The sequence below is a fragment of the Verticillium alfalfae genome, genomic scaffold (genome assembly GCF_000150825.1).
Source record: "Verticillium alfalfae VaMs.102 supercont1.10 genomic scaffold, whole genome shotgun sequence".
NCBI lineage: Eukaryota > Fungi > Ascomycota > Sordariomycetes > Glomerellales > Plectosphaerellaceae > Verticillium > Verticillium alfalfae.
In genome coordinates, this window is record NW_003315029.1 from 465,193 (window position 1) to 482,297 (window position 17,105).

The following is a 17,105-nucleotide window of genomic DNA, read 5'->3' on the forward strand; positions in this document are numbered from 1 at the left end:
TGAAAGAGATCTGCGCCGCCTCCTCGAAGCGACGTCAATGTGCGCCTCGTTGGCCAACTCCGCAAATCCATAAAATCGACGGTCAACTTCAAAGACTTGCCGCCCGCCGTCAACAAAAAACGCCTCATCCAAAAGACCGTCTTTGACGAGCTTGTCAAGCTCGTCGATCCCCATGCCGAACCGTTCAAGCCCAAGAAGGGCAAGGCCAACGTCATCATGTTCGTCGGTCTGCAGGGCGCCGGAAAGACAACAACGTGCACAAAGCTCGCCCGACACTACCAGGCCCGCGGCCTCAAGGCCTGTCTCGTGTGCGCCGACACGTTCCGAGCCGGCGCCTTCGACCAGCTGAAGCAGAACGCCACCAAGGCCAAGATTCCTTACTACGGCTCCCTCACCGAGACGGACCCGGCCGTCGTCGCCCGCGAGGGTGTCGACAAGTTCAAGAAGGAGCGCTTCGAGGTCATCATTGTCGACACATCCGGCCGCCACAGGCAGGAAGAGAATCTATTCCAGGAGATGGTGGACATTCAGGCGGCGATCAAGCCCGACGAGACCATCATGGTGCTCGACGCCTCCATCGGCCAGCAGGCCGAGTCGCAGGCCAAGGCGTTCAAGGAGGCGGCCGACTTTGGCGCCATCATCATCACCAAGACGGACGGTCACGCCCACGGCGGTGGTGCCATCTCGGCCGTCGCCGCGACGCACACGCCCATCGTCTTCATCGGCACGGGCGAGCACATGCTCGACTTTGAGCGCTTCGCCCCGCAGCAGTTTGTCCAGAAGCTGCTCGGCATGGGCGACATGGCCTCGCTCGTCGAGCACGTGCAGTCGCTTAAGCTCGACCAGAAGGACACGATGAAGCACATAACTGAGGGCATCTTCACCGTCCGCGACCTGCGCGACCAGCTGTCTAACATTATGAAGATGGGCCCGCTGTCCAAGATGGCCGGCATGATTCCCGGTATGAGTGGCATGATGCAGGGCATGGACGACGAGGAGGGCTCCCTCAAGCTGAAGCGCATGATCTACATCTGCGACTCCATGACGGACAAGGAGCTCGACTCGGACGGCAAAATGTTCACCGAGCAGCCGACGCGCATGACCCGCGTCGCCCGCGGCTCTGGTACCTCGGTCCGCGAGGTTGAGGACCTCCTCACGCAGCAGCGCATGATGGCCGGCATGGCCAAGAAGATGGGCGGCAACATGAAGAACATGCAGCGCGCGCAGCAGGCCATGGGCGGCGGCAACAAGGCCCAGCAGCTCGCCGCCATGCAGAAGCGCATGCAGAGCATGGGCGGCGGCGGCGGCGGTGGCATGCCCGGCATGGGTGGCATGCCCGACATGGGCAGCCTCATGAAGATGCTTGGCGGCGGCGGCGGCATGCCCGGTGGTGGCGGCATGCCTGACATGCAAGCCATGATGAAGCAGATGGGCATGGGGGGCGGCATGCCGGGGATGCCTGGTGCTGGACGGGGAAGGAGGTAGACCTTGCTTCAAATGAAAGGGGAGGGCATGATAGGAGGGTTGGTTGGGTGGACGGACAAACTACGATGATTCTGATTCCCAGTCACGAGCAGGCAGCACAATAGGGAGGGGGCGTTTGGTCTTGCATAGGAATCGATTTCCATGAACCAATGAATGCAGCAGTGACACTACGAATCGCATGGGGTGTGATGTATCAAAACGTCTCCATTATTCAAGCAGGATTATTCGAGCTGGTGTCTCTCCAAGACCTCCAGGCCGACACAAACTTGGTCAGTAATGCAAGTAAGAAAAACAAATCCGCCGAATCTCAGCGTTCAACAGGTACATCTCCAACATTTCCTTGCTCTCGAACCCACTTGGGAGTTCATATGGCCTTTTCCACTCCACACAACACTAGGGTATCTTCTTTCTCTCTCTCTCTCTCTCTGTGTGTGTGTGTGTGTGTATGTGTGTGTCTCTAGAACGATCACACTATCATCAAAAACTCGTCAAACCTTCTGCTCGGCCGTGGCTCCGTCATGCTGCGTAGAGCCAGAGACGTCACTCGTGGCCCTTCGCGGCCCGGATCGAGACTGAGATCGCGACCTGCGTCCCTGGGTGTTTGACCGCGAGAAGCTCGCCCACTCCTTGAAGCTGCTCATTGTCATGGTGCGGCGCATACCCGTACCGGTGCTCTCCTCGCCCTGGTTGAACGAGCCGCGTACGACGGCGCCGCTCTCGAGCAGGCCAAACGTCCGTTTGACAAATTTCCACGCCTCAATGCCAAAGACGAAGAGAATAGTAAAGGCAACGGCGACGCCCCACTCCCACGTGATGCCCGTGTGCTTGAATAAGTTGTGGTTGACGTAGGGGATGTAGACGACGGGGAAGACGGAGATGCCGCCGATGATGACGGCCCAGAAGAGGAACCTGTTGCTCCAGAGATCCTTGAACAGGGGGAAGCGGCTCTCGTCGTCGGGGTTGAGGCGGAACATAGAACGACGCAGGCTCTTGAACTCCCAGGCAGAAAGAAGAATCATCCAGGTCAGCTCGGCAAAGACACATGCACGGGCGCGGAAGACAGGGATGCACTCGTCAGAGAAGGACTTGTTGCACTCGGAGCCGAGGTTGCCATCGTTGGCGCCCCAGATAACAATGCAGAAGCTGACCATGGTGAGAGCGCCCATGATGACGCCGTAGACTAGCATGTCAATCATGATTTGGTTGGTGAAGACGCCGCGCTTCTTGTCGTGAGGGGGTCGGCGCATGACGTCCGGGGCGGCAGCCTCACGGCCGAGACCGAAGGCTGGGAACGACGAGGTGACCATGTTGATCCAAAGAATCTCGAGAGGCGAAACGGGGAAAACAGCAAGATTCTGGGCGTCGCGGAAACCAAGTCCAGCAACAAGCAGAATGACTTCACCGACGTTGGACGTCAGCAGGTGGAGGATGAACTTCTGGATATTGTCGAACATGCGACGTCCCTGACGGATGGCGGACACAATGGAATTGAACTTGTCATCGGTCAGGACAATCTTAGACGCGCCCTTGGCCACGTCGGATCCAGACCCCATGGCGATACCGACATCGGCGCTTGACAGCGAGGGCGCGTCGTTGACACCGTCACCGGTCATCGCCATGAAGGCGTTTCGGCGACGAAGGGCATGGATCATCCTAGTCTTGGTCTCGGGGGCGCATCGTGCAATAACCAGAGGCAGCTCCTCGAGAGCGTCCTGCTCCTGATCGGTCATTCGATCAAAGTCGGTGGCTTTCATGACAGCGTGACGTGCGACGTTTTCGGGCAAGATACCCATGTTCTTGGGAATGATGCCGACTTCCTTTGCAATAGCCTTGGCAGTCTCGGGATGGTCGCCAGTCAGCATGTGGACGCGGATACCAGCGGTCGAGCACTCAGAAATGGAGTCCTTGGTCTCGCGACGGGGCGGGTCGTAGATACCAGCGAGGCCGAGAAGCGTCAGGTCATCTTCAATCTCGTTCCTCATGGCCTCCTCGGCACCCGCCTCAGCTTTGCCATGGATGTGAGGCATTTCAAACTTGCCGTCCCACTCCTTGTAGCCGATTGCAAGGACACGCTGGCCCTGCGAGGCGAGATGGTTCATTTGGCCAAGAACCTCTTCTTTCAGCTCATCCGTCATGACTTGCTTGGAATCGCCGTAACCGATGTGGCTGCAGAGGTCGAGGACACGCTCAACAGCGCCCTTGGTGAAGACGAGGCTGTTGTCTGTGGACAGGAGCTGGGGCGATCCGTCTTGCGGGGCATCAAAGACCACGGACATGCGCTTGATAGAGCTGTCAAAGGGAAATTCACCGAGTTGCTTCCAGCCCCCGGCCTCAAGACCCTTCTTGCCGAGCTTGAATCGGTGGGCGAAAACTTGAAGAGCAATCTCAGTTGGCTCGCCAGTGGTCTGCCACTTCTTCTCATCTTCGTCGAAACGGACAGTGGCCAGGTTGCAAAGAGCGGAAGAAAGGAGGAACGCCTCGAGAGCATCATTCATTTCAGCCGGCACCTCGGGCTCCTTGGGCTTGGAAGGCTTCTCTCGGGTCTCGGGAACATCAAAGGTGAGAGCACCAGCGGACCTCTCTTGGTCGTAGTCCTTGCGAGGTTGAGCCTCCTCTTCTTTGCGAGACGCGGTATACGTGACACGACCGACAGTGGGATCGTTAGGGTTCTGCGAGTCGTGTACGGTGTAGGTGTGCGAGGTAGGGAGCCAGGCCTTGCGGACAATCATGGCGCCCTGAGTCAAAGTGCCAGTCTTGTCGGAACAAATGTTGGTCACGCCGCCGAGAGCTTCCAGGGCAGAGAGGTCGCGGACGACGACGTTGGCCTTGCGCATGACAGTGACTGCAACGACCATGGTGATGGTGAGAACCCTAGTAAATGTCAGTTTGGCATGTTTCCAGACCGAGTAGAGGAGGGGGGGAGGGGGGTCCTTACGCTACGAGTGACTCCGGGATGATGGCAATGCCGAGTGACACGGCATAAATGATGACCTCGCCGGACAGATCAAATTTGTGGGCGCCAAAGACGATCATGGCGAGAATGATGGCACAGCCAAAAAGGAAGTAGGCCAACACTGCAAGCTTCCGCTGGAGAGGGGTTCCCTCGGTCAACCCAAGGAACTTGCCCACAGCATCATAGGTGCGCTTGGAGCCGCCGACAAAAGGGGCTTTGGCGCCGTACTTCTTCGCGTTCATCGAGCGGCCGGGCTTGCGCTTCTTCTTGGTGGTCGAGGCGGCAATTTCACCGACGGCAGTCTTCATGCCAGTGAAGACAGCAATACCGCGGCCGCGGCCCTTCTTCACAATGGTGGTAGCGTAGGCCATGTTGATGCGGTCTCCGACCACGAGGTCCTGAGGGCTGGTGGCCACCGTGTCGGTGCCGGGAATGACGAGGTCGGCATTGATGCTCTTATCGACTGGGAGAGATTCTCCCGTGAGAGACTGCTCGTCACACGACAAGTTCATGGCTTCGTAGATGCGGAGATCGGCGGGGATGGTGTCGCCCATCTTGAGAAGGATGATATCACCGGGCACGACGTCGGGGCTAGAGTGTGCTGTCAGTCAGCCGTTCGAGAGCTAGTGGCAAGTGGCTACTTACTTGGAGATGACCTGGGTCTTGCCGTCGCGCAAAACCATGGCCGAGGGAGAAGAGAGGGCTCGGAGGGCATCCATGCGCTGTTCGGCACGGTACTCTTGATAGAAGCCAATTGTGACATTGGCGAAGATGACAAAGGCAAGGACACCGCCCTCAATGTAGTCATTGATGGCGAAGGAGAGGATCATGGCGAAGACGAGACCCTACAAATATTAGAGGCTGAGGCTGGAACGCGGGTTCAGAGCGGCAAACATACCAGGACCATGGCGTTTGAATAGCTGTTTGCTAAGGATGGTGTACCAAGGAATCGCCTTGGCCACCTCAAATTCGTTCTTGGGATACTTCTGCTGCGCCTCGGCGACCTGCTGGCTGGTGAGGCCCTTGTCGAGGTCGGTGCCGAGGGCACGAGCAGCCTCCTCTGCTGTCAGCAGGAAGGGGTGCTTGGAATAATCAGCCGACATGTTGGCGAATGATTGTTGATGGCCTGGTCCGAAGCCTGTCCATTCACGAAGAGACCAGAGGTCGGGGATGTTGGACTAGAAAGAGGGTTCGTTTCAGGGGTTGGTAATGGTGGTTGAGGTCTGAGTGGGCGTGATGGTGGCCTGTAGGGTATCTGGGTTGGTGTAGATGTTGAGGCGGTTTAGCTCGAGGAGTTGTTGTTGAACCTGATGGAAGACGGGTAGGTACCCGGAAGATGGAGGATGGTACTTCGTAAAAGGTATCTCGTCACTGGATCTGGACGAGAAAGATGGAGATCCGAAGTCAAAAACCCACGGCGAAGTGGGAAACGTGACTTCTTTATACTTCGGAAGGAGGTCCCTTTGATTTTGGCTTTGCAAGAAGGCGTGAACCACATGGCCGGGTGAACCCCCCCAGGTACAGGGGGGCATATCTGCCGTTTGCCTTCGAGCGAACCCACCCCGGACGCCGGACTGCGTGAGGACAAGAGCCGCCGAGGCATGGCATCGCTCGTAGCGTCACTCGTAAGACAGCCAAGACAATCTGGGAGGACATCCATCAGGTCGAAAGAAACAGTCGAGGAAACAGGCTGGTTCTGCCAAGATAGACCTCACGCCGCTTGGCGACGTCTGTGCTTCCACCACCCATGAGCCTCCGCCCACCGGTTTAGTGGCATCATGGTGTGCAAAACCCGGAGAAGTGGAGCCTCGTGGTGTGATGGGTAAAGGGGTGTCAAATCAGCCTATTGGTCAATTGCCCACTTCGGATGGTTGCGGTCTTCTCTTGGCGTGACGCCAGACTTGCCAAGACGTGATGTCTTTGGCGAGCACGACTCAACGGGCTCCGAGGTGTGTTCCGCTGTCTGTTTTGCATGGCCTGCATAGTTTCGATCAGGCTGGAGGCAGATCGGCGAACATATGAGACTCTCATGGGCATCATTGTGTTTGGGATGTTGTGAATGCGCACGATGTCGACATGCTTCAGTTGACACCCGGAGGTCTATAGCTTCGGAAGAGAAGGGGTGAGGGGGGTTCTATTACAGTGGACCCCACGGCGCCGTGCCTTCCAGAACATGTTCCGACTCGGCCACCAACCTCAACAAGATCACGCCTTGCCGCATCCGTACAGCCTCCCCATTGGCCACCTTCGTCGGCTTAGGCCCTGCACCCAGTTCGGTGAGCCCGTGATAAGCCTCCAACATGCGTACTGCTGTGAGTCACGTGGCACCGCATCTGACCAGACCAGACCCTTCTGGTCATGGTCGGGGGTGGAATGGTGTTGCTTGGCATACTTGGCACGTTTTTGCGTTTTTGCACCATGCCCATGGTGTTCAGCTTTGCCCCCAACACGCATCCGTTGTGTGTGTGTATGTGTTGTGTCGCATAACGGGCCTCAATTCCTCATCATTTCAGTCCAACCTGAAACACGGCCTGTGACGGTCGAGTACCGCGCAGGTAAACCGTGCATCCAATGTGCATTGCCTCCGGAGTTCCGAGTTCGCCTCGTCTGGCGTCTCACGGCCCATGAATGCCGCCCCGGGTCTCGTGACTCGCACCGTCACGGCACCGGAGTGGCGGAGTGGCGACACCCGCTCCAGCCTCACCGAGCACAGCCACCAGCTCGCTTCGCATCTTGCCATGACGAACGCCGAACCCCCGACATCGGCCCCGTCCGGCACAGGCACATCGTATACGGGGCAAGTTGTTCGTAGGAACATGATACGACTCGATCTGACCACGAAAGCAGCATGGGTTGCAACTCCGCCATGGTCATTGCCAGACTGCCAATCGCTTGCATCCTTCCATGCTTTTCCCACGCCTGTGGCAATGGCAACACCACGCACCATGCGTTGCATCAGCATCTCCCCCGCAGCACCTTGGCTGCTTGGCGGGGATGCCAAGCAGCCAAGCTGAAACCTCGTTGAAATGGAGGCAAGTTTTCGGAATATCGTGAGCATCTTCAAGACGCCCAACTTCGGCCGGCATGGGGAATGATGACGGCTCGAGACCTACCAACCCCCACGCCACATGCCGTCTCTGCATCGTCGTTGTGAAGTCTTCCCAACAATCACAGTCCATCGTTGTTCCTATTCGTCCCCAGGAAACATCATGCAGGGGCATCCCCGCCATGCCCAGCCATCCAGACGCCAATCGCCAGGCAAAATATTCCGCTCCTCTCCGCCATGCGCATCCTGAGTACCGAAAGCCAAGTGTTTTAGCGGCAACATCGTTGCCCCCGCTTCACCGCTTTGTGCGAGAAATTGACTCGACGATTATCGCCGGTCGACTTGGCATATTGCACGAGGTTGAGCGTGGGGAGCCCCTCGGGCCGCGCCCAGAAAGTGGTCTGACGGGCAGCGGTCTTGGATCCATGTTCCTAGACCCCGTGCTCATGATAATCATTTGATTGCCTAGTGACATTGTTTCATGGATCACCCAACCTCAGTTTTGGTCTGTCGGACAAGGTGTGGTCGAGGCTTACTTGGCTTATTTGAGGATGGCACAAGGGGGGAAACAATCCCTGCTGCAGCTCGGCAACATTAGATACAGCATCAAAGGGACAACGTGCATCTACGACCAATACATGACCAATGAGATTCAACAGCCACTGGTCACGCTTCCGTTCTTGCTTCTGTTGTGCAGGCAGCTGGACCATCATCAGTTGTAGGAAAGCCCAACCCCATGATTCATTCGAAGCCCCATAGGCGACTTCAAGGGTCTTGCTCGAGTCTTTCCCGTTCATCAAATCATTTGGGAGTCATTCTTTCCCCGATATCGTGCCTAAGTCCGCAAGAGGGTTTAGAAGCCGAGTCGTGAAGGCCTATTCTTTGAGAGACATCACTTCCTACCAGTCATTGCGACTGTTCTGATGAGACCTTCGCCAAAACTTGGAATACTTTGGATGCTTTCTTATCCTCGTTTTCGAAGGATTAATCTTCATAAGTAAAGGCCCATATGCGTGGCGGGTTCCTCTTCTCAGTCACACATTCTCGACAACAGCCACGACGCTCGGATCCCAACAGATCAATCAGGCATCTGTTTCTCTGGACTGAATCGTACAGCCCCCGACTCTCAAATTTCATACCGATCGCTCTCGTGCTGAACAGGTCGGTAGGTAAAGTAATCAAACACGGCTTTCTCCGCAGTTCCGTTCAGGTCCGAGCACGCGACACCAACAAACGCACCGGTGAAGCTGCCGTGCGCCTGGTGCCCGCCACACTCATCCGACACGATCGAGGCATCGAGGACGGGTCCAATGGCCTCAAGCTCCTGGCCCTCCAGCGCGTAGAAGAATTGCAGCGCCGGCCCACGGATCGTCAGCGCCAGCTTGACCTTGCCCTCGTTGGGAATCTGCACAGGCTCGATGAAGGGCGTGTTGAGGTTGCCGTCGGGGTAGGACGACTCGGAGCTCATGATGAGGAGCTCGCGCTGGCCATCTGAGTGCGCCGTGACGGTGAGGTAGAAAAAGTTGAAGCGGCAGTAGTACGCCGTGAGGCCGGCGAACTGGCGCTCGTCGGTCGGCTTGAAGTCGACGGTGGTCTCGGCATCGTAGGAGAAGTGGGTTTGGCGCCGGGCTACGAGGGCCTGCTCGAACCAGGAACCAATAGTCTCGCGGCCGATCAGCGTGAGCTTTCCGTCGTCTGTCGAGAAGATGCGATCTGTTTCGGGGGTTCGGAGCCACTGGAGATCCTTGTGCAGGCCCTTCTCAAAGGTATACTTCTGCTCAGCCCAGTATGCCGTGTCGTCGCGGCTGCCGGGAACTTCGACGTGGAGGGACGGTACCGGACCATTCTTCACGTACAGCCATTCATCGTCACCCCAATAAGCCTCTTGGATGTTCGTTTCACGGCCAAGAACACAGCGGCGGTTCTGTGTTGTAGGTCTTCCGCCGAGATGCACCAGGTACGTCTTTCCCTCGGGTGTCTCAACAATATCGCCGTGACCCGCGCGCTGAATAGCGGCGAAAGGTGCGTCTTTCGAGGTGAGAATATATTTCTGAGGGTGTGTCTCATAGGGACCCCAAATATCACGAGATCGTGCAAGAGTACATGCGTGCTCGTATGCGGTGCCGCCTTCAGCCGTTAATAGATAATACCAGCCGTTGCGCTTGTACAGGTGCGGCCCCTCGACCAGCTTGAGATCAGTGCCGGTGTAGATATTTTTCTTTGGGCCGACAAGCTTGCCGGCTGTGGGGTCAAACTCTTGAAGAGCGATACCGGCAAAGAGTAACGGCCGGCGTCGGTGATCCCAAAGCATGTTGACAAACCACTTCTTGCCGTCATCATCGTGAAACAGGGACGGATCGAATCCGGACGAGTTGGCGTGAACCGGATCAGACCAAGGTCCTTCGATTGAAGGTGCGCTGACGATATAGTTGTGAGCGTCCTTGAAAGATCCGTCCTTGCGCTTGACATCTGTGAACACGAGCCAGAACTTCTCGCCGTCGTGAGTGAGACAGGGAGCCCAAACGCCGCAGCTATCGGGGTCACCACGCATATCGAGCTGGCTTTTCCTGTTCAGCGGTCGAATAACGAGGTCCCAATTGGCTAAATCCTTCGAATGGTGGATTTGAACACCTGGATACCACTCAAATGTGGATGTGGCAATATAGTAGTCATCGCCGACTCGAAGGATGGAGGGGTCGGGATTGAACCCTGGAAGAATGGGGTTGCGGACTGTCGGCATGGTGTTTTGGATGTGCAACGTCTTGAATTCAACCAATATGCAAAACTGAGTTGACACTGTTTTGTGTTCCTGTCAGTCGTTGCCCTATCAGTCTTATGGACGAGTGCGACCGGCGGTCGTTCGGAGTAGTGATGCCTCGGAGCGGCTAAATTGAACATCTCTCCTCGCGGACCCCCACAAATATGGGCATTTAGCCGGCGCGATCACCGGCGGCTCCAATCGCCCGGAGCTTGGCTTCCCCTCAGCATCTCAGCATCGCCCTGTAGCTGTTCACCTGAACACTTCAGGAGAGACGCCGTCAGGTCGAAGCTGCCTCAGATGACTCGAGCATCTCGGAGTATACGAGCTGTCCACAGATTCTATATTGGCCAGATTTGGCCGACTTATCCCAGCGTGTTGACGTCATGTATGCTGCGGTCCAGACCGGCCGGAACACGTCCAAGCCCAGCACTGAATCCGATGGTGAACAAGAGGTGTGTTCACTTCCTTGGGGCATGGCTTATGGGGGCACTGGGAGATAAAATTTCCGCACAATTGGTCAATAGACAGGAAGGAAACTTGTAAGTGTCAAGTACTCAAAATACATGCACTGAGTGTTCATTATCTCAAGTCTGGTGAGGCACAAAAAAGTTCAGTCTTGGGCGAAGAATCAGACGCTGACATGGTGCTGTCTGTGCCGCGCCTTACAGCGCTTTTGTGACCTCAATGTCCTACTTTCGAAATGCAAGAACTGCCTCTCAAAGGCCACCCACGAACTTCCAGTGAGGCTCTTTTGTAACCCCAACATTCGAGGCAGGCAAGCACAAGTACCAGTTTTCACTTGATACACCTCCAAGCAATATTCCCCTGCATATTTAAGGCTTGGCAGCGGAGGGAGCTATTTTGAGAATATAAGGTTCCCTGTTCGAGATTTCTGTATGTATATGATCCATCATTTCTTTTCTCTTCAACCATCCGACCTCGTACAATCCAATCAGCCGACGTAACTCGCAGTGCATCAAAAGAGACAATCTCATAAAGAAAGCTCATTTCTGAATATCGAACATGAAGGTATGATCGTTAGCATGTTTTCCGGGAAGTTGAGGCCAAGCTTGTCACTAACTGAACCCAGATGAACGGCCTTCGCACCCTTTCTGCTGTCGCTCTGCTGGTCTCCTTCGTCCCCATGGTGTTTGCCGGCCCGCTCTTGCCTTTAATTCCCGGTTATGATCTCGACAAAAACGCTGCGGGCAAGAATAGAGCACAGACTACGGATCCTGCGGCCTAAGAACCGTCTGGCTTCAGCTGGTCCGGCCCAACACCTACAAGTACGTAGTCGACGTTCAAACAACCAAGGCACGGAGGCCCTAAATGTGCAACATCAGCACACCAACTCATCTGACGTACATCAAGAGACTAGTTTCAGAAATGATGAATAAGTCGTGCGCCTGATAAATTAGTGTATGAGGATGGATCATTCGTACCGCAAGGATGATGCCATTCGCATCGCGTGCCTAAGATTTTGTCACATCTGTTGCATTTTAGATTTACACGGCATAGACAGAGGACACAAGTGATTATTCTTGAGCGGCCTAGTAGCAACCGCCTCACGAGCATGGACTTTCCAGACGTGTTGGCCGGCCTTAGTGGAGCAGCAACGACTTGTTGCAATTCGTTTTTTTTAAAATGCATGTAAGATGGACCGCGTTGTCTCAATTGCCCTCGTAAAAATGACTACGATGGCAATCAACTTAGAACATCTACGAAATTGCCAAAAGGTACCCATTGTGGTGCTGCGATAGTCTCGAGACAAGACCATTCCTCTTCAAGCCTTGTTGAAGTTAGTGTGGGTGCAGAAGACGTAAAAACGCCGTGGAGCTCAGCGCTAGAAATATGAAGAATATGCGAAGGCAACTGAAATTGTAAAGGCTGTTCTATGACATGTGCACTGGAGTTTTGTGCCACGAAAACGGAAGCGTATCGTGCTTTACGAACAGAGGTGGTTGTTTTGAAATAGTCAATTTGTCAGTACGAAACGGCATGGCCGAGACAGGTACAAATGTATCACGACGTCGTATGATGTGAGCAAATAGTACCTCGTGGTGGTAGTTTGACGCAGCTTGTTCATCAGAAAAGACCATGGACACACCATCAGCAGTGTAGATCCCAGTAGCAGCACCATAATTGGGTGCAGTAGCAATCCTCTGTGCGTCTCACTGCTTTAGGTGATAAATGACTCGTCGCGATAGTTAAAGCCGACAGAGAGATGACGAGCTTAATAATCCGACTTGAAGGGTCTGCATCATGTGACGTAATGACTCCAGAGACATCCATCAAAGCACGGGCTTTCGGCGATTAGACAGACTTGGCCATCAGTTGTTTGAGCACCCGACCCCTAGATCCCACTCCCTCGTCGGAGATCAAGCAAAGATGCGACGCCAGGTTCCTCCCATGTGCTGGAAACCCATTGGATGATCAGCATGGAGCCTGTCGGCCCAGCAGAACTTTTTTTTTCCTGTTCCTGGGCAACCCTGATGCCATGCGTGCCGCTTCTTCGGCCGGCCCGACGTCATCCTCACGGGAGCAGCTTTAGTGCCTCGACCAGCCTGTAGGTACGATCGAGACTGAGATCAGATGGCGCCATCTATGATTGAATGCCGTCCTTAACGCGCGGCGGTGGGTCTTCTGCTCGCTTTTATTTCTAAGCTCATCGGTAGATGTCGCACCAAGCCCCATCTTCTTGAGGGGCTGTGGAAACCCGGAATCCGAATCCCGCAATGTCAAGAGTATTATCTGGAGAGTTCTGGAAATGGACCTATATCTGGGCATAGTATATAGAGCCGCCAGTCCTGAGATCTTTCTCGGATTTGTCCAAGATAGAATACCTCACCACTTACCACAACATTGGTAGACATCAACAGCAAACGTCTTGCCATCAATCCTGCCACCACATCCACCTTCACACAACATGGCAGCCAACTCCAAGCTTTTCGAACCCCTCAGGGTCGGCAACATGACGCTGCCCCAGCGCATCGCCATGGCGCCGCTGACTCGTTACCGCAACGACGACGAGCACGCACCCATTACCGACCTCATGGCTCAGTACTACGGTGACAGGGCCTCCGCCCCAGGAACACTCATTGTCACTGAGGCCACCGGCATCTCCCCCGCCGAGGAGGCCGACCCTAACCTGCCCGGCATCTCCAGCCCGGCGCAGGCTGCCGGCTGGAAGAAGATCTACGACGCCATCCACGCCAAGAACTCGTTCGTCTTCCAGCAGCTCTGGGGACTCGGTCGTGCCGGCAACCCGGGCTACATTCAGGAGCGTGGTTACAAGTACGCCTCGAGCAGCGACGTCCAGATGTCGGGCCGTCCCGTGCCACCCTCGCCCCTGACCGAGGAGGAGATCTGGCAGAAGATCGGCGAGTTCCGCGCCGCGGCGGGAAACGTCGTCGACGCCGGCGGCGACGGCATCGAGATTCACGGCGCACACGGCTATCTCGTCGACCAGTTCACGCGCGACAGCGCCAACAAGCGCACCGACAAGTGGGGCGGCTCGATCGAGAACCGCGCGCGCTTCCTGCTCGAGGTCATCAAGGCCGTATCGGAGGAGATTGGCGCCGCGCGCGTCGGCCTGCGCCTCAGCCCCTTCGCCACCTTCCAGGAGTCCTACTCGGCAGACACGTGGGAGCAGACGTCCTACATCGTGCGCGAGATCAAGAAGGCCGGCCACAAGCTGGCGTACCTCTCGCTTGTCGAGCCTCGCGGCAACCCCGTCCTGCTCGGCATCGTGCCCCAGCAGCCCAGCGACAGCGTACAGCCGTTCCAGGAGGACCGCCCGCACACGCTCGACTTCATTCTTGAGGAGTGGGACAACTTTTCCCCCGTCATGGTCGCCGGCGCCTACACTGGTGAGAGCGCCGTCGAGGCCCTCGAGAAGCACTACAAGAAGTGGGACGTGCTGATTGCCTTTGGCCGCCCCTTCATTTCGAACCCTGATCTCGTCTTCCGCATCAAGAACAGCATCCCGTTCGCGCCGTACAACCGTGAGACGTTCTACAAGAAGAAGAGCAACGACGGGTACAACGACTACCCCTTCAGCGAAGAGTACCAGAAGAGCGAGGCTGCGGTATCTGCTTGATTTTCAAAATGACGGAGCGATTGCATGGTATCGGCGTTACACACAGGATTGAGTGCATTTACATGTAGACATATACCGCTTGATAGAGAGCAAGAATTATGATTTTCCTACATAGCTATCATCTCGATTCGTGGTTCATCAAGTGTGACACATGTCCAGAAGTGGCCGCGCTTTCGTTTAGACGTCGCGATTGTCTTCAGTGCCTGCCGCTCGACTGTTTCCAAGACCGCCATCGACATCGACTCCAGATGCCCTTTGCTCTTTGATCGCCTCACGAGCACTGGCCTGTTCTTGCTTCTTCCTGCAGAGATATTAGCCCGTGATGCCGCAACGAGAACGCGGTTGGTCCTTGGCGTACCTTTCAAGATCATCAGTAAAGCTCTGTTCCGTCACAGTCTCTCCCTCAGCGAGCTGTGTACCGCTCTTTCTGGCTACAGCGTCGGCAACCTTGCCCTCGGCGAACGTTTCCAGCTGTTCGGCTTCGACATTGGGGTTTTCTGGGCCCTTGATCCCAGCGCCCGGTGCGGCGTACTCGGTGTTCCTTCTTTCGGTCTCGTCGACAGGGCCTGAGCCTTGGACCCCGTAACCGAGGGAAGAAGGAACGGCTTCGTCGATGGATGCGGCCTGGGCTCGAGGGACCGGGGCGCGGCCCTCTTGCATCGCGCGAACCTCATCTTCCGTAGGCATCGTGGCGGGTGGGCGGTATGGCGGTGTCAAGTGCGTCCGAGGTTCACTCCTGGCTATTATCTCATGAGAATTCCGATGACAAGGGATTGCAATGTGTTTGCAACATGCCAGAAGCCAGCTGTATTGCCGGAGGTGAGGTTCCAGATCGATGACGTCGCTGCGGGATGGCCATGGATCGGCGCTTGTTCGCACCCACAAATTACAGGAATGACGCTGGGCTCCCAAAGGTCAGTCAGGTAGTACCGCCATAGGAAGCCAATAACCGTCAATCGGGTCCTGTCCAAGGCTTCGTCTTCCCCTGATCGTGGTCATTCAAGTCGAGCCGGGAAGTACTTGGTCGTCCCGGTGAGTACCGGTTCTCGGTCAACGCTGGCTTCACCGAGATATCCACCATGATTCACTGTCAACCAATCATAATATTCAAAGAAAATCCGCTTGAGTGTCCTGGTTCGTGACTACGAGGAAAACCACTGAGGTCAAGGTCGTCAACGTCTGCTTCCCTGTGCACTTCACAAACCACAACGGCTGCGAGTGTGCTTGGGGCTCGAAACGCCGGTGTGTGATGAGCTGGCACCCGTTCGGAGGACCGTCGCGGTCCGGGGACGAGTGGTTCTCTGTCGGTCTGGCCTCTGACTTTCCCGACCTGGGCTTTGATGAGGATAGCCTCTTGGATAACCGCTTCTGTGGCCCGGACCTGAAGCCCGGGTGCAAGGTGTTTCATGCACCAAGAGAACCTGGGTCCGCAAGGACCGAGATAGCGATCGCAGAGGACGACGGTCCGCCCGAAGACGAGGATCTCAAGGACCAAGTGCTCGTGTTCCAGCACAGGGGCACGTTCCACGCCATCGATCATGTGAGCCCCTTCTCAGGCGCATTAGTCAAGACGAGACCACTCGCTCATATCCACAGCGCTGCCCTCATTCCTCCTACCCGCTATCTCGTGGTACACCGTTCGACATTGAGGACTTTGGAGTCATGCTCAGCGCCGGCATAACCTGTCCAAAGCACGCCTGGTCGTTTGACCTCCACACAGGCATGTCAGATCGCGCTCGGTACAAGCTCGGCGTATGGGAGACCCAGGTCCGAGATGTGAAGCGCCACGGACTCCTCGGATTGAGCACAGCCAAGAGTGATGCTGTTTCCGAGCAGCCAGAGAAAGAGGTGTGGGTGAGGAGGAAGCAGAGGATGGGCTGACGAGACGATTTATATCCATCCGTTGCTAAAAGAATCGCCATCTCATGCTGAAGCACGCCTATCAACTCTCATCTCCTACTTGGCGTTCATGGAGAGGCGCGTATTGCATCTCCGACGTGAGGGTGGCCACTCGAGCGACTGGTAAACGGCTCAAGATAACAAACGGCCCCGCCCTATCTTCGGCGGACCCCGAAATCTCCCCGCATCGAGACTCCAACCAGACGACTCATACCTCTCGAACCAGATACTATTCATATATCCGCAAGACATACGCATGCTTCCCCGGGGAAAAAAAAAGAAATTGATATTATCAACAAGATCCTACCATAGTCCCTTCACTGATCATGACCGAAACGCTCACAGCCAACAAGCCGGCAACGACCCTCCTCCGCCTGGCCTCCGGCAACGGCCCCGTCACACGTACCGTCCTGACAACCCCCCTTCGCGATGCCCTCCCCTCTGAGATACCCATCATCGACATATCCGGAGCCTTCAGCGACGCCCTCGCCGACCGCGAAGTCGTGGCGCAGCAGATCCGCGCCGCCGCCACGACCTCGGGCTTCTTCTACATCGCCAACCACAACATCCCCGCCTCGGTGACCGAATCGGCCAAGGCCGCCTGCCTCGCCTTCTTCCGCCAGCCGCTCGAGGCCAAGATGCAAGCCCACGTCGGCAAGTCGCGCTACTTCAACGGCTACAAGCCGCCGGGCTCGCAGCGCATCAACAAGTCCGAGTCGGTCGACGCCCGCGAGACCTTCAGCTGGACCTACGACCCGCGCTTCGACCCCGCGGCCCCGCCCGTCGAGGCCATCCCGCCCGCGCCCGGCGGCTTCCTTGCGAATGAAGAAGTCCACTGGGACGCCGTCGCCGCCGCCTCGCC

At 56.2% G+C, this 17,105-nt stretch overlaps 7 protein-coding genes across 7 annotated transcripts in view; 4 read left to right on the forward strand and 3 right to left on the reverse strand.

Moving 5' to 3' along the window:
- VDBG_07579 (signal recognition particle 54 kDa protein) overlaps positions 1-1,485 on the forward strand; it is a gene marked incomplete at both ends in the record, with an annotated part of 1,741 nt that extends 256 nt beyond the window's left edge. Inside the window, one exon of the mRNA XM_003002074.1 lies at positions 7-1,485. Within this exon, the coding sequence (XP_003002120.1) occupies positions 7-1,485 (1,479 nt within the window). The remainder of the gene's footprint in view (positions 1-6) is intronic.
- A 488-nt stretch (positions 1,486-1,973) lies between these two features.
- VDBG_07580 (calcium-transporting ATPase) lies at positions 1,974-5,541 on the reverse strand (the record flags this gene model as incomplete). Its single annotated transcript, XM_003002075.1, has 5 exons — positions 1,974-4,356; positions 4,421-5,029; positions 5,084-5,283; positions 5,337-5,358; positions 5,423-5,541. 5 exons carry the CDS (start codon positions 5,539-5,541, stop codon positions 1,974-1,976), a joined length of 3,333 nt encoding a protein of 1,110 aa, XP_003002121.1.
- A 3,069-nt stretch (positions 5,542-8,610) lies between these two features.
- On the reverse strand, positions 8,611-10,224 carry VDBG_07581 (beta-xylosidase; the record flags this gene model as incomplete). The annotated part of the gene is made up of 1 exon (XM_003002076.1): positions 8,611-10,224. One exon carries the CDS (start codon positions 10,222-10,224, stop codon positions 8,611-8,613), a length of 1,614 nt encoding a protein of 537 aa, XP_003002122.1.
- A 2,852-nt stretch (positions 10,225-13,076) lies between these two features.
- Positions 13,077-14,344, forward strand: VDBG_07582 (NADPH dehydrogenase; the record flags this gene model as incomplete). Its single annotated transcript, XM_003002077.1, has 1 exon — positions 13,077-14,344. One exon carries the CDS (start codon positions 13,172-13,174, stop codon positions 14,342-14,344), a length of 1,173 nt encoding a protein of 390 aa, XP_003002123.1.
- A 177-nt stretch (positions 14,345-14,521) lies between these two features.
- On the reverse strand, positions 14,522-15,031 carry VDBG_07583 (predicted protein; the record flags this gene model as incomplete). The annotated part of the gene is made up of 2 exons (XM_003002078.1): positions 14,522-14,645; positions 14,703-15,031. The coding sequence occupies 2 exons, from the start codon at positions 15,029-15,031 to the stop codon at positions 14,522-14,524; spliced, it is 453 nt and encodes a 150-aa protein (XP_003002124.1).
- A 562-nt stretch (positions 15,032-15,593) lies between these two features.
- VDBG_07584 (rieske domain-containing protein) lies at positions 15,594-16,225 on the forward strand (the record flags this gene model as incomplete). The annotated part of the gene is made up of 2 exons (XM_003002079.1): positions 15,594-15,884; positions 15,941-16,225. The coding sequence occupies 2 exons, from the start codon at positions 15,594-15,596 to the stop codon at positions 16,223-16,225; spliced, it is 576 nt and encodes a 191-aa protein (XP_003002125.1).
- A 344-nt stretch (positions 16,226-16,569) lies between these two features.
- VDBG_07585 (gibberellin 3-beta-dioxygenase) overlaps positions 16,570-17,105 on the forward strand; it is a gene marked incomplete at both ends in the record, with an annotated part of 1,150 nt that continues 614 nt past the window's right edge. The window contains one exon of the mRNA XM_003002080.1: positions 16,570-17,073. Coding sequence (XP_003002126.1) covers positions 16,570-17,073 — 504 coding nt within the window. The remainder of the gene's footprint in view (positions 17,074-17,105) is intronic.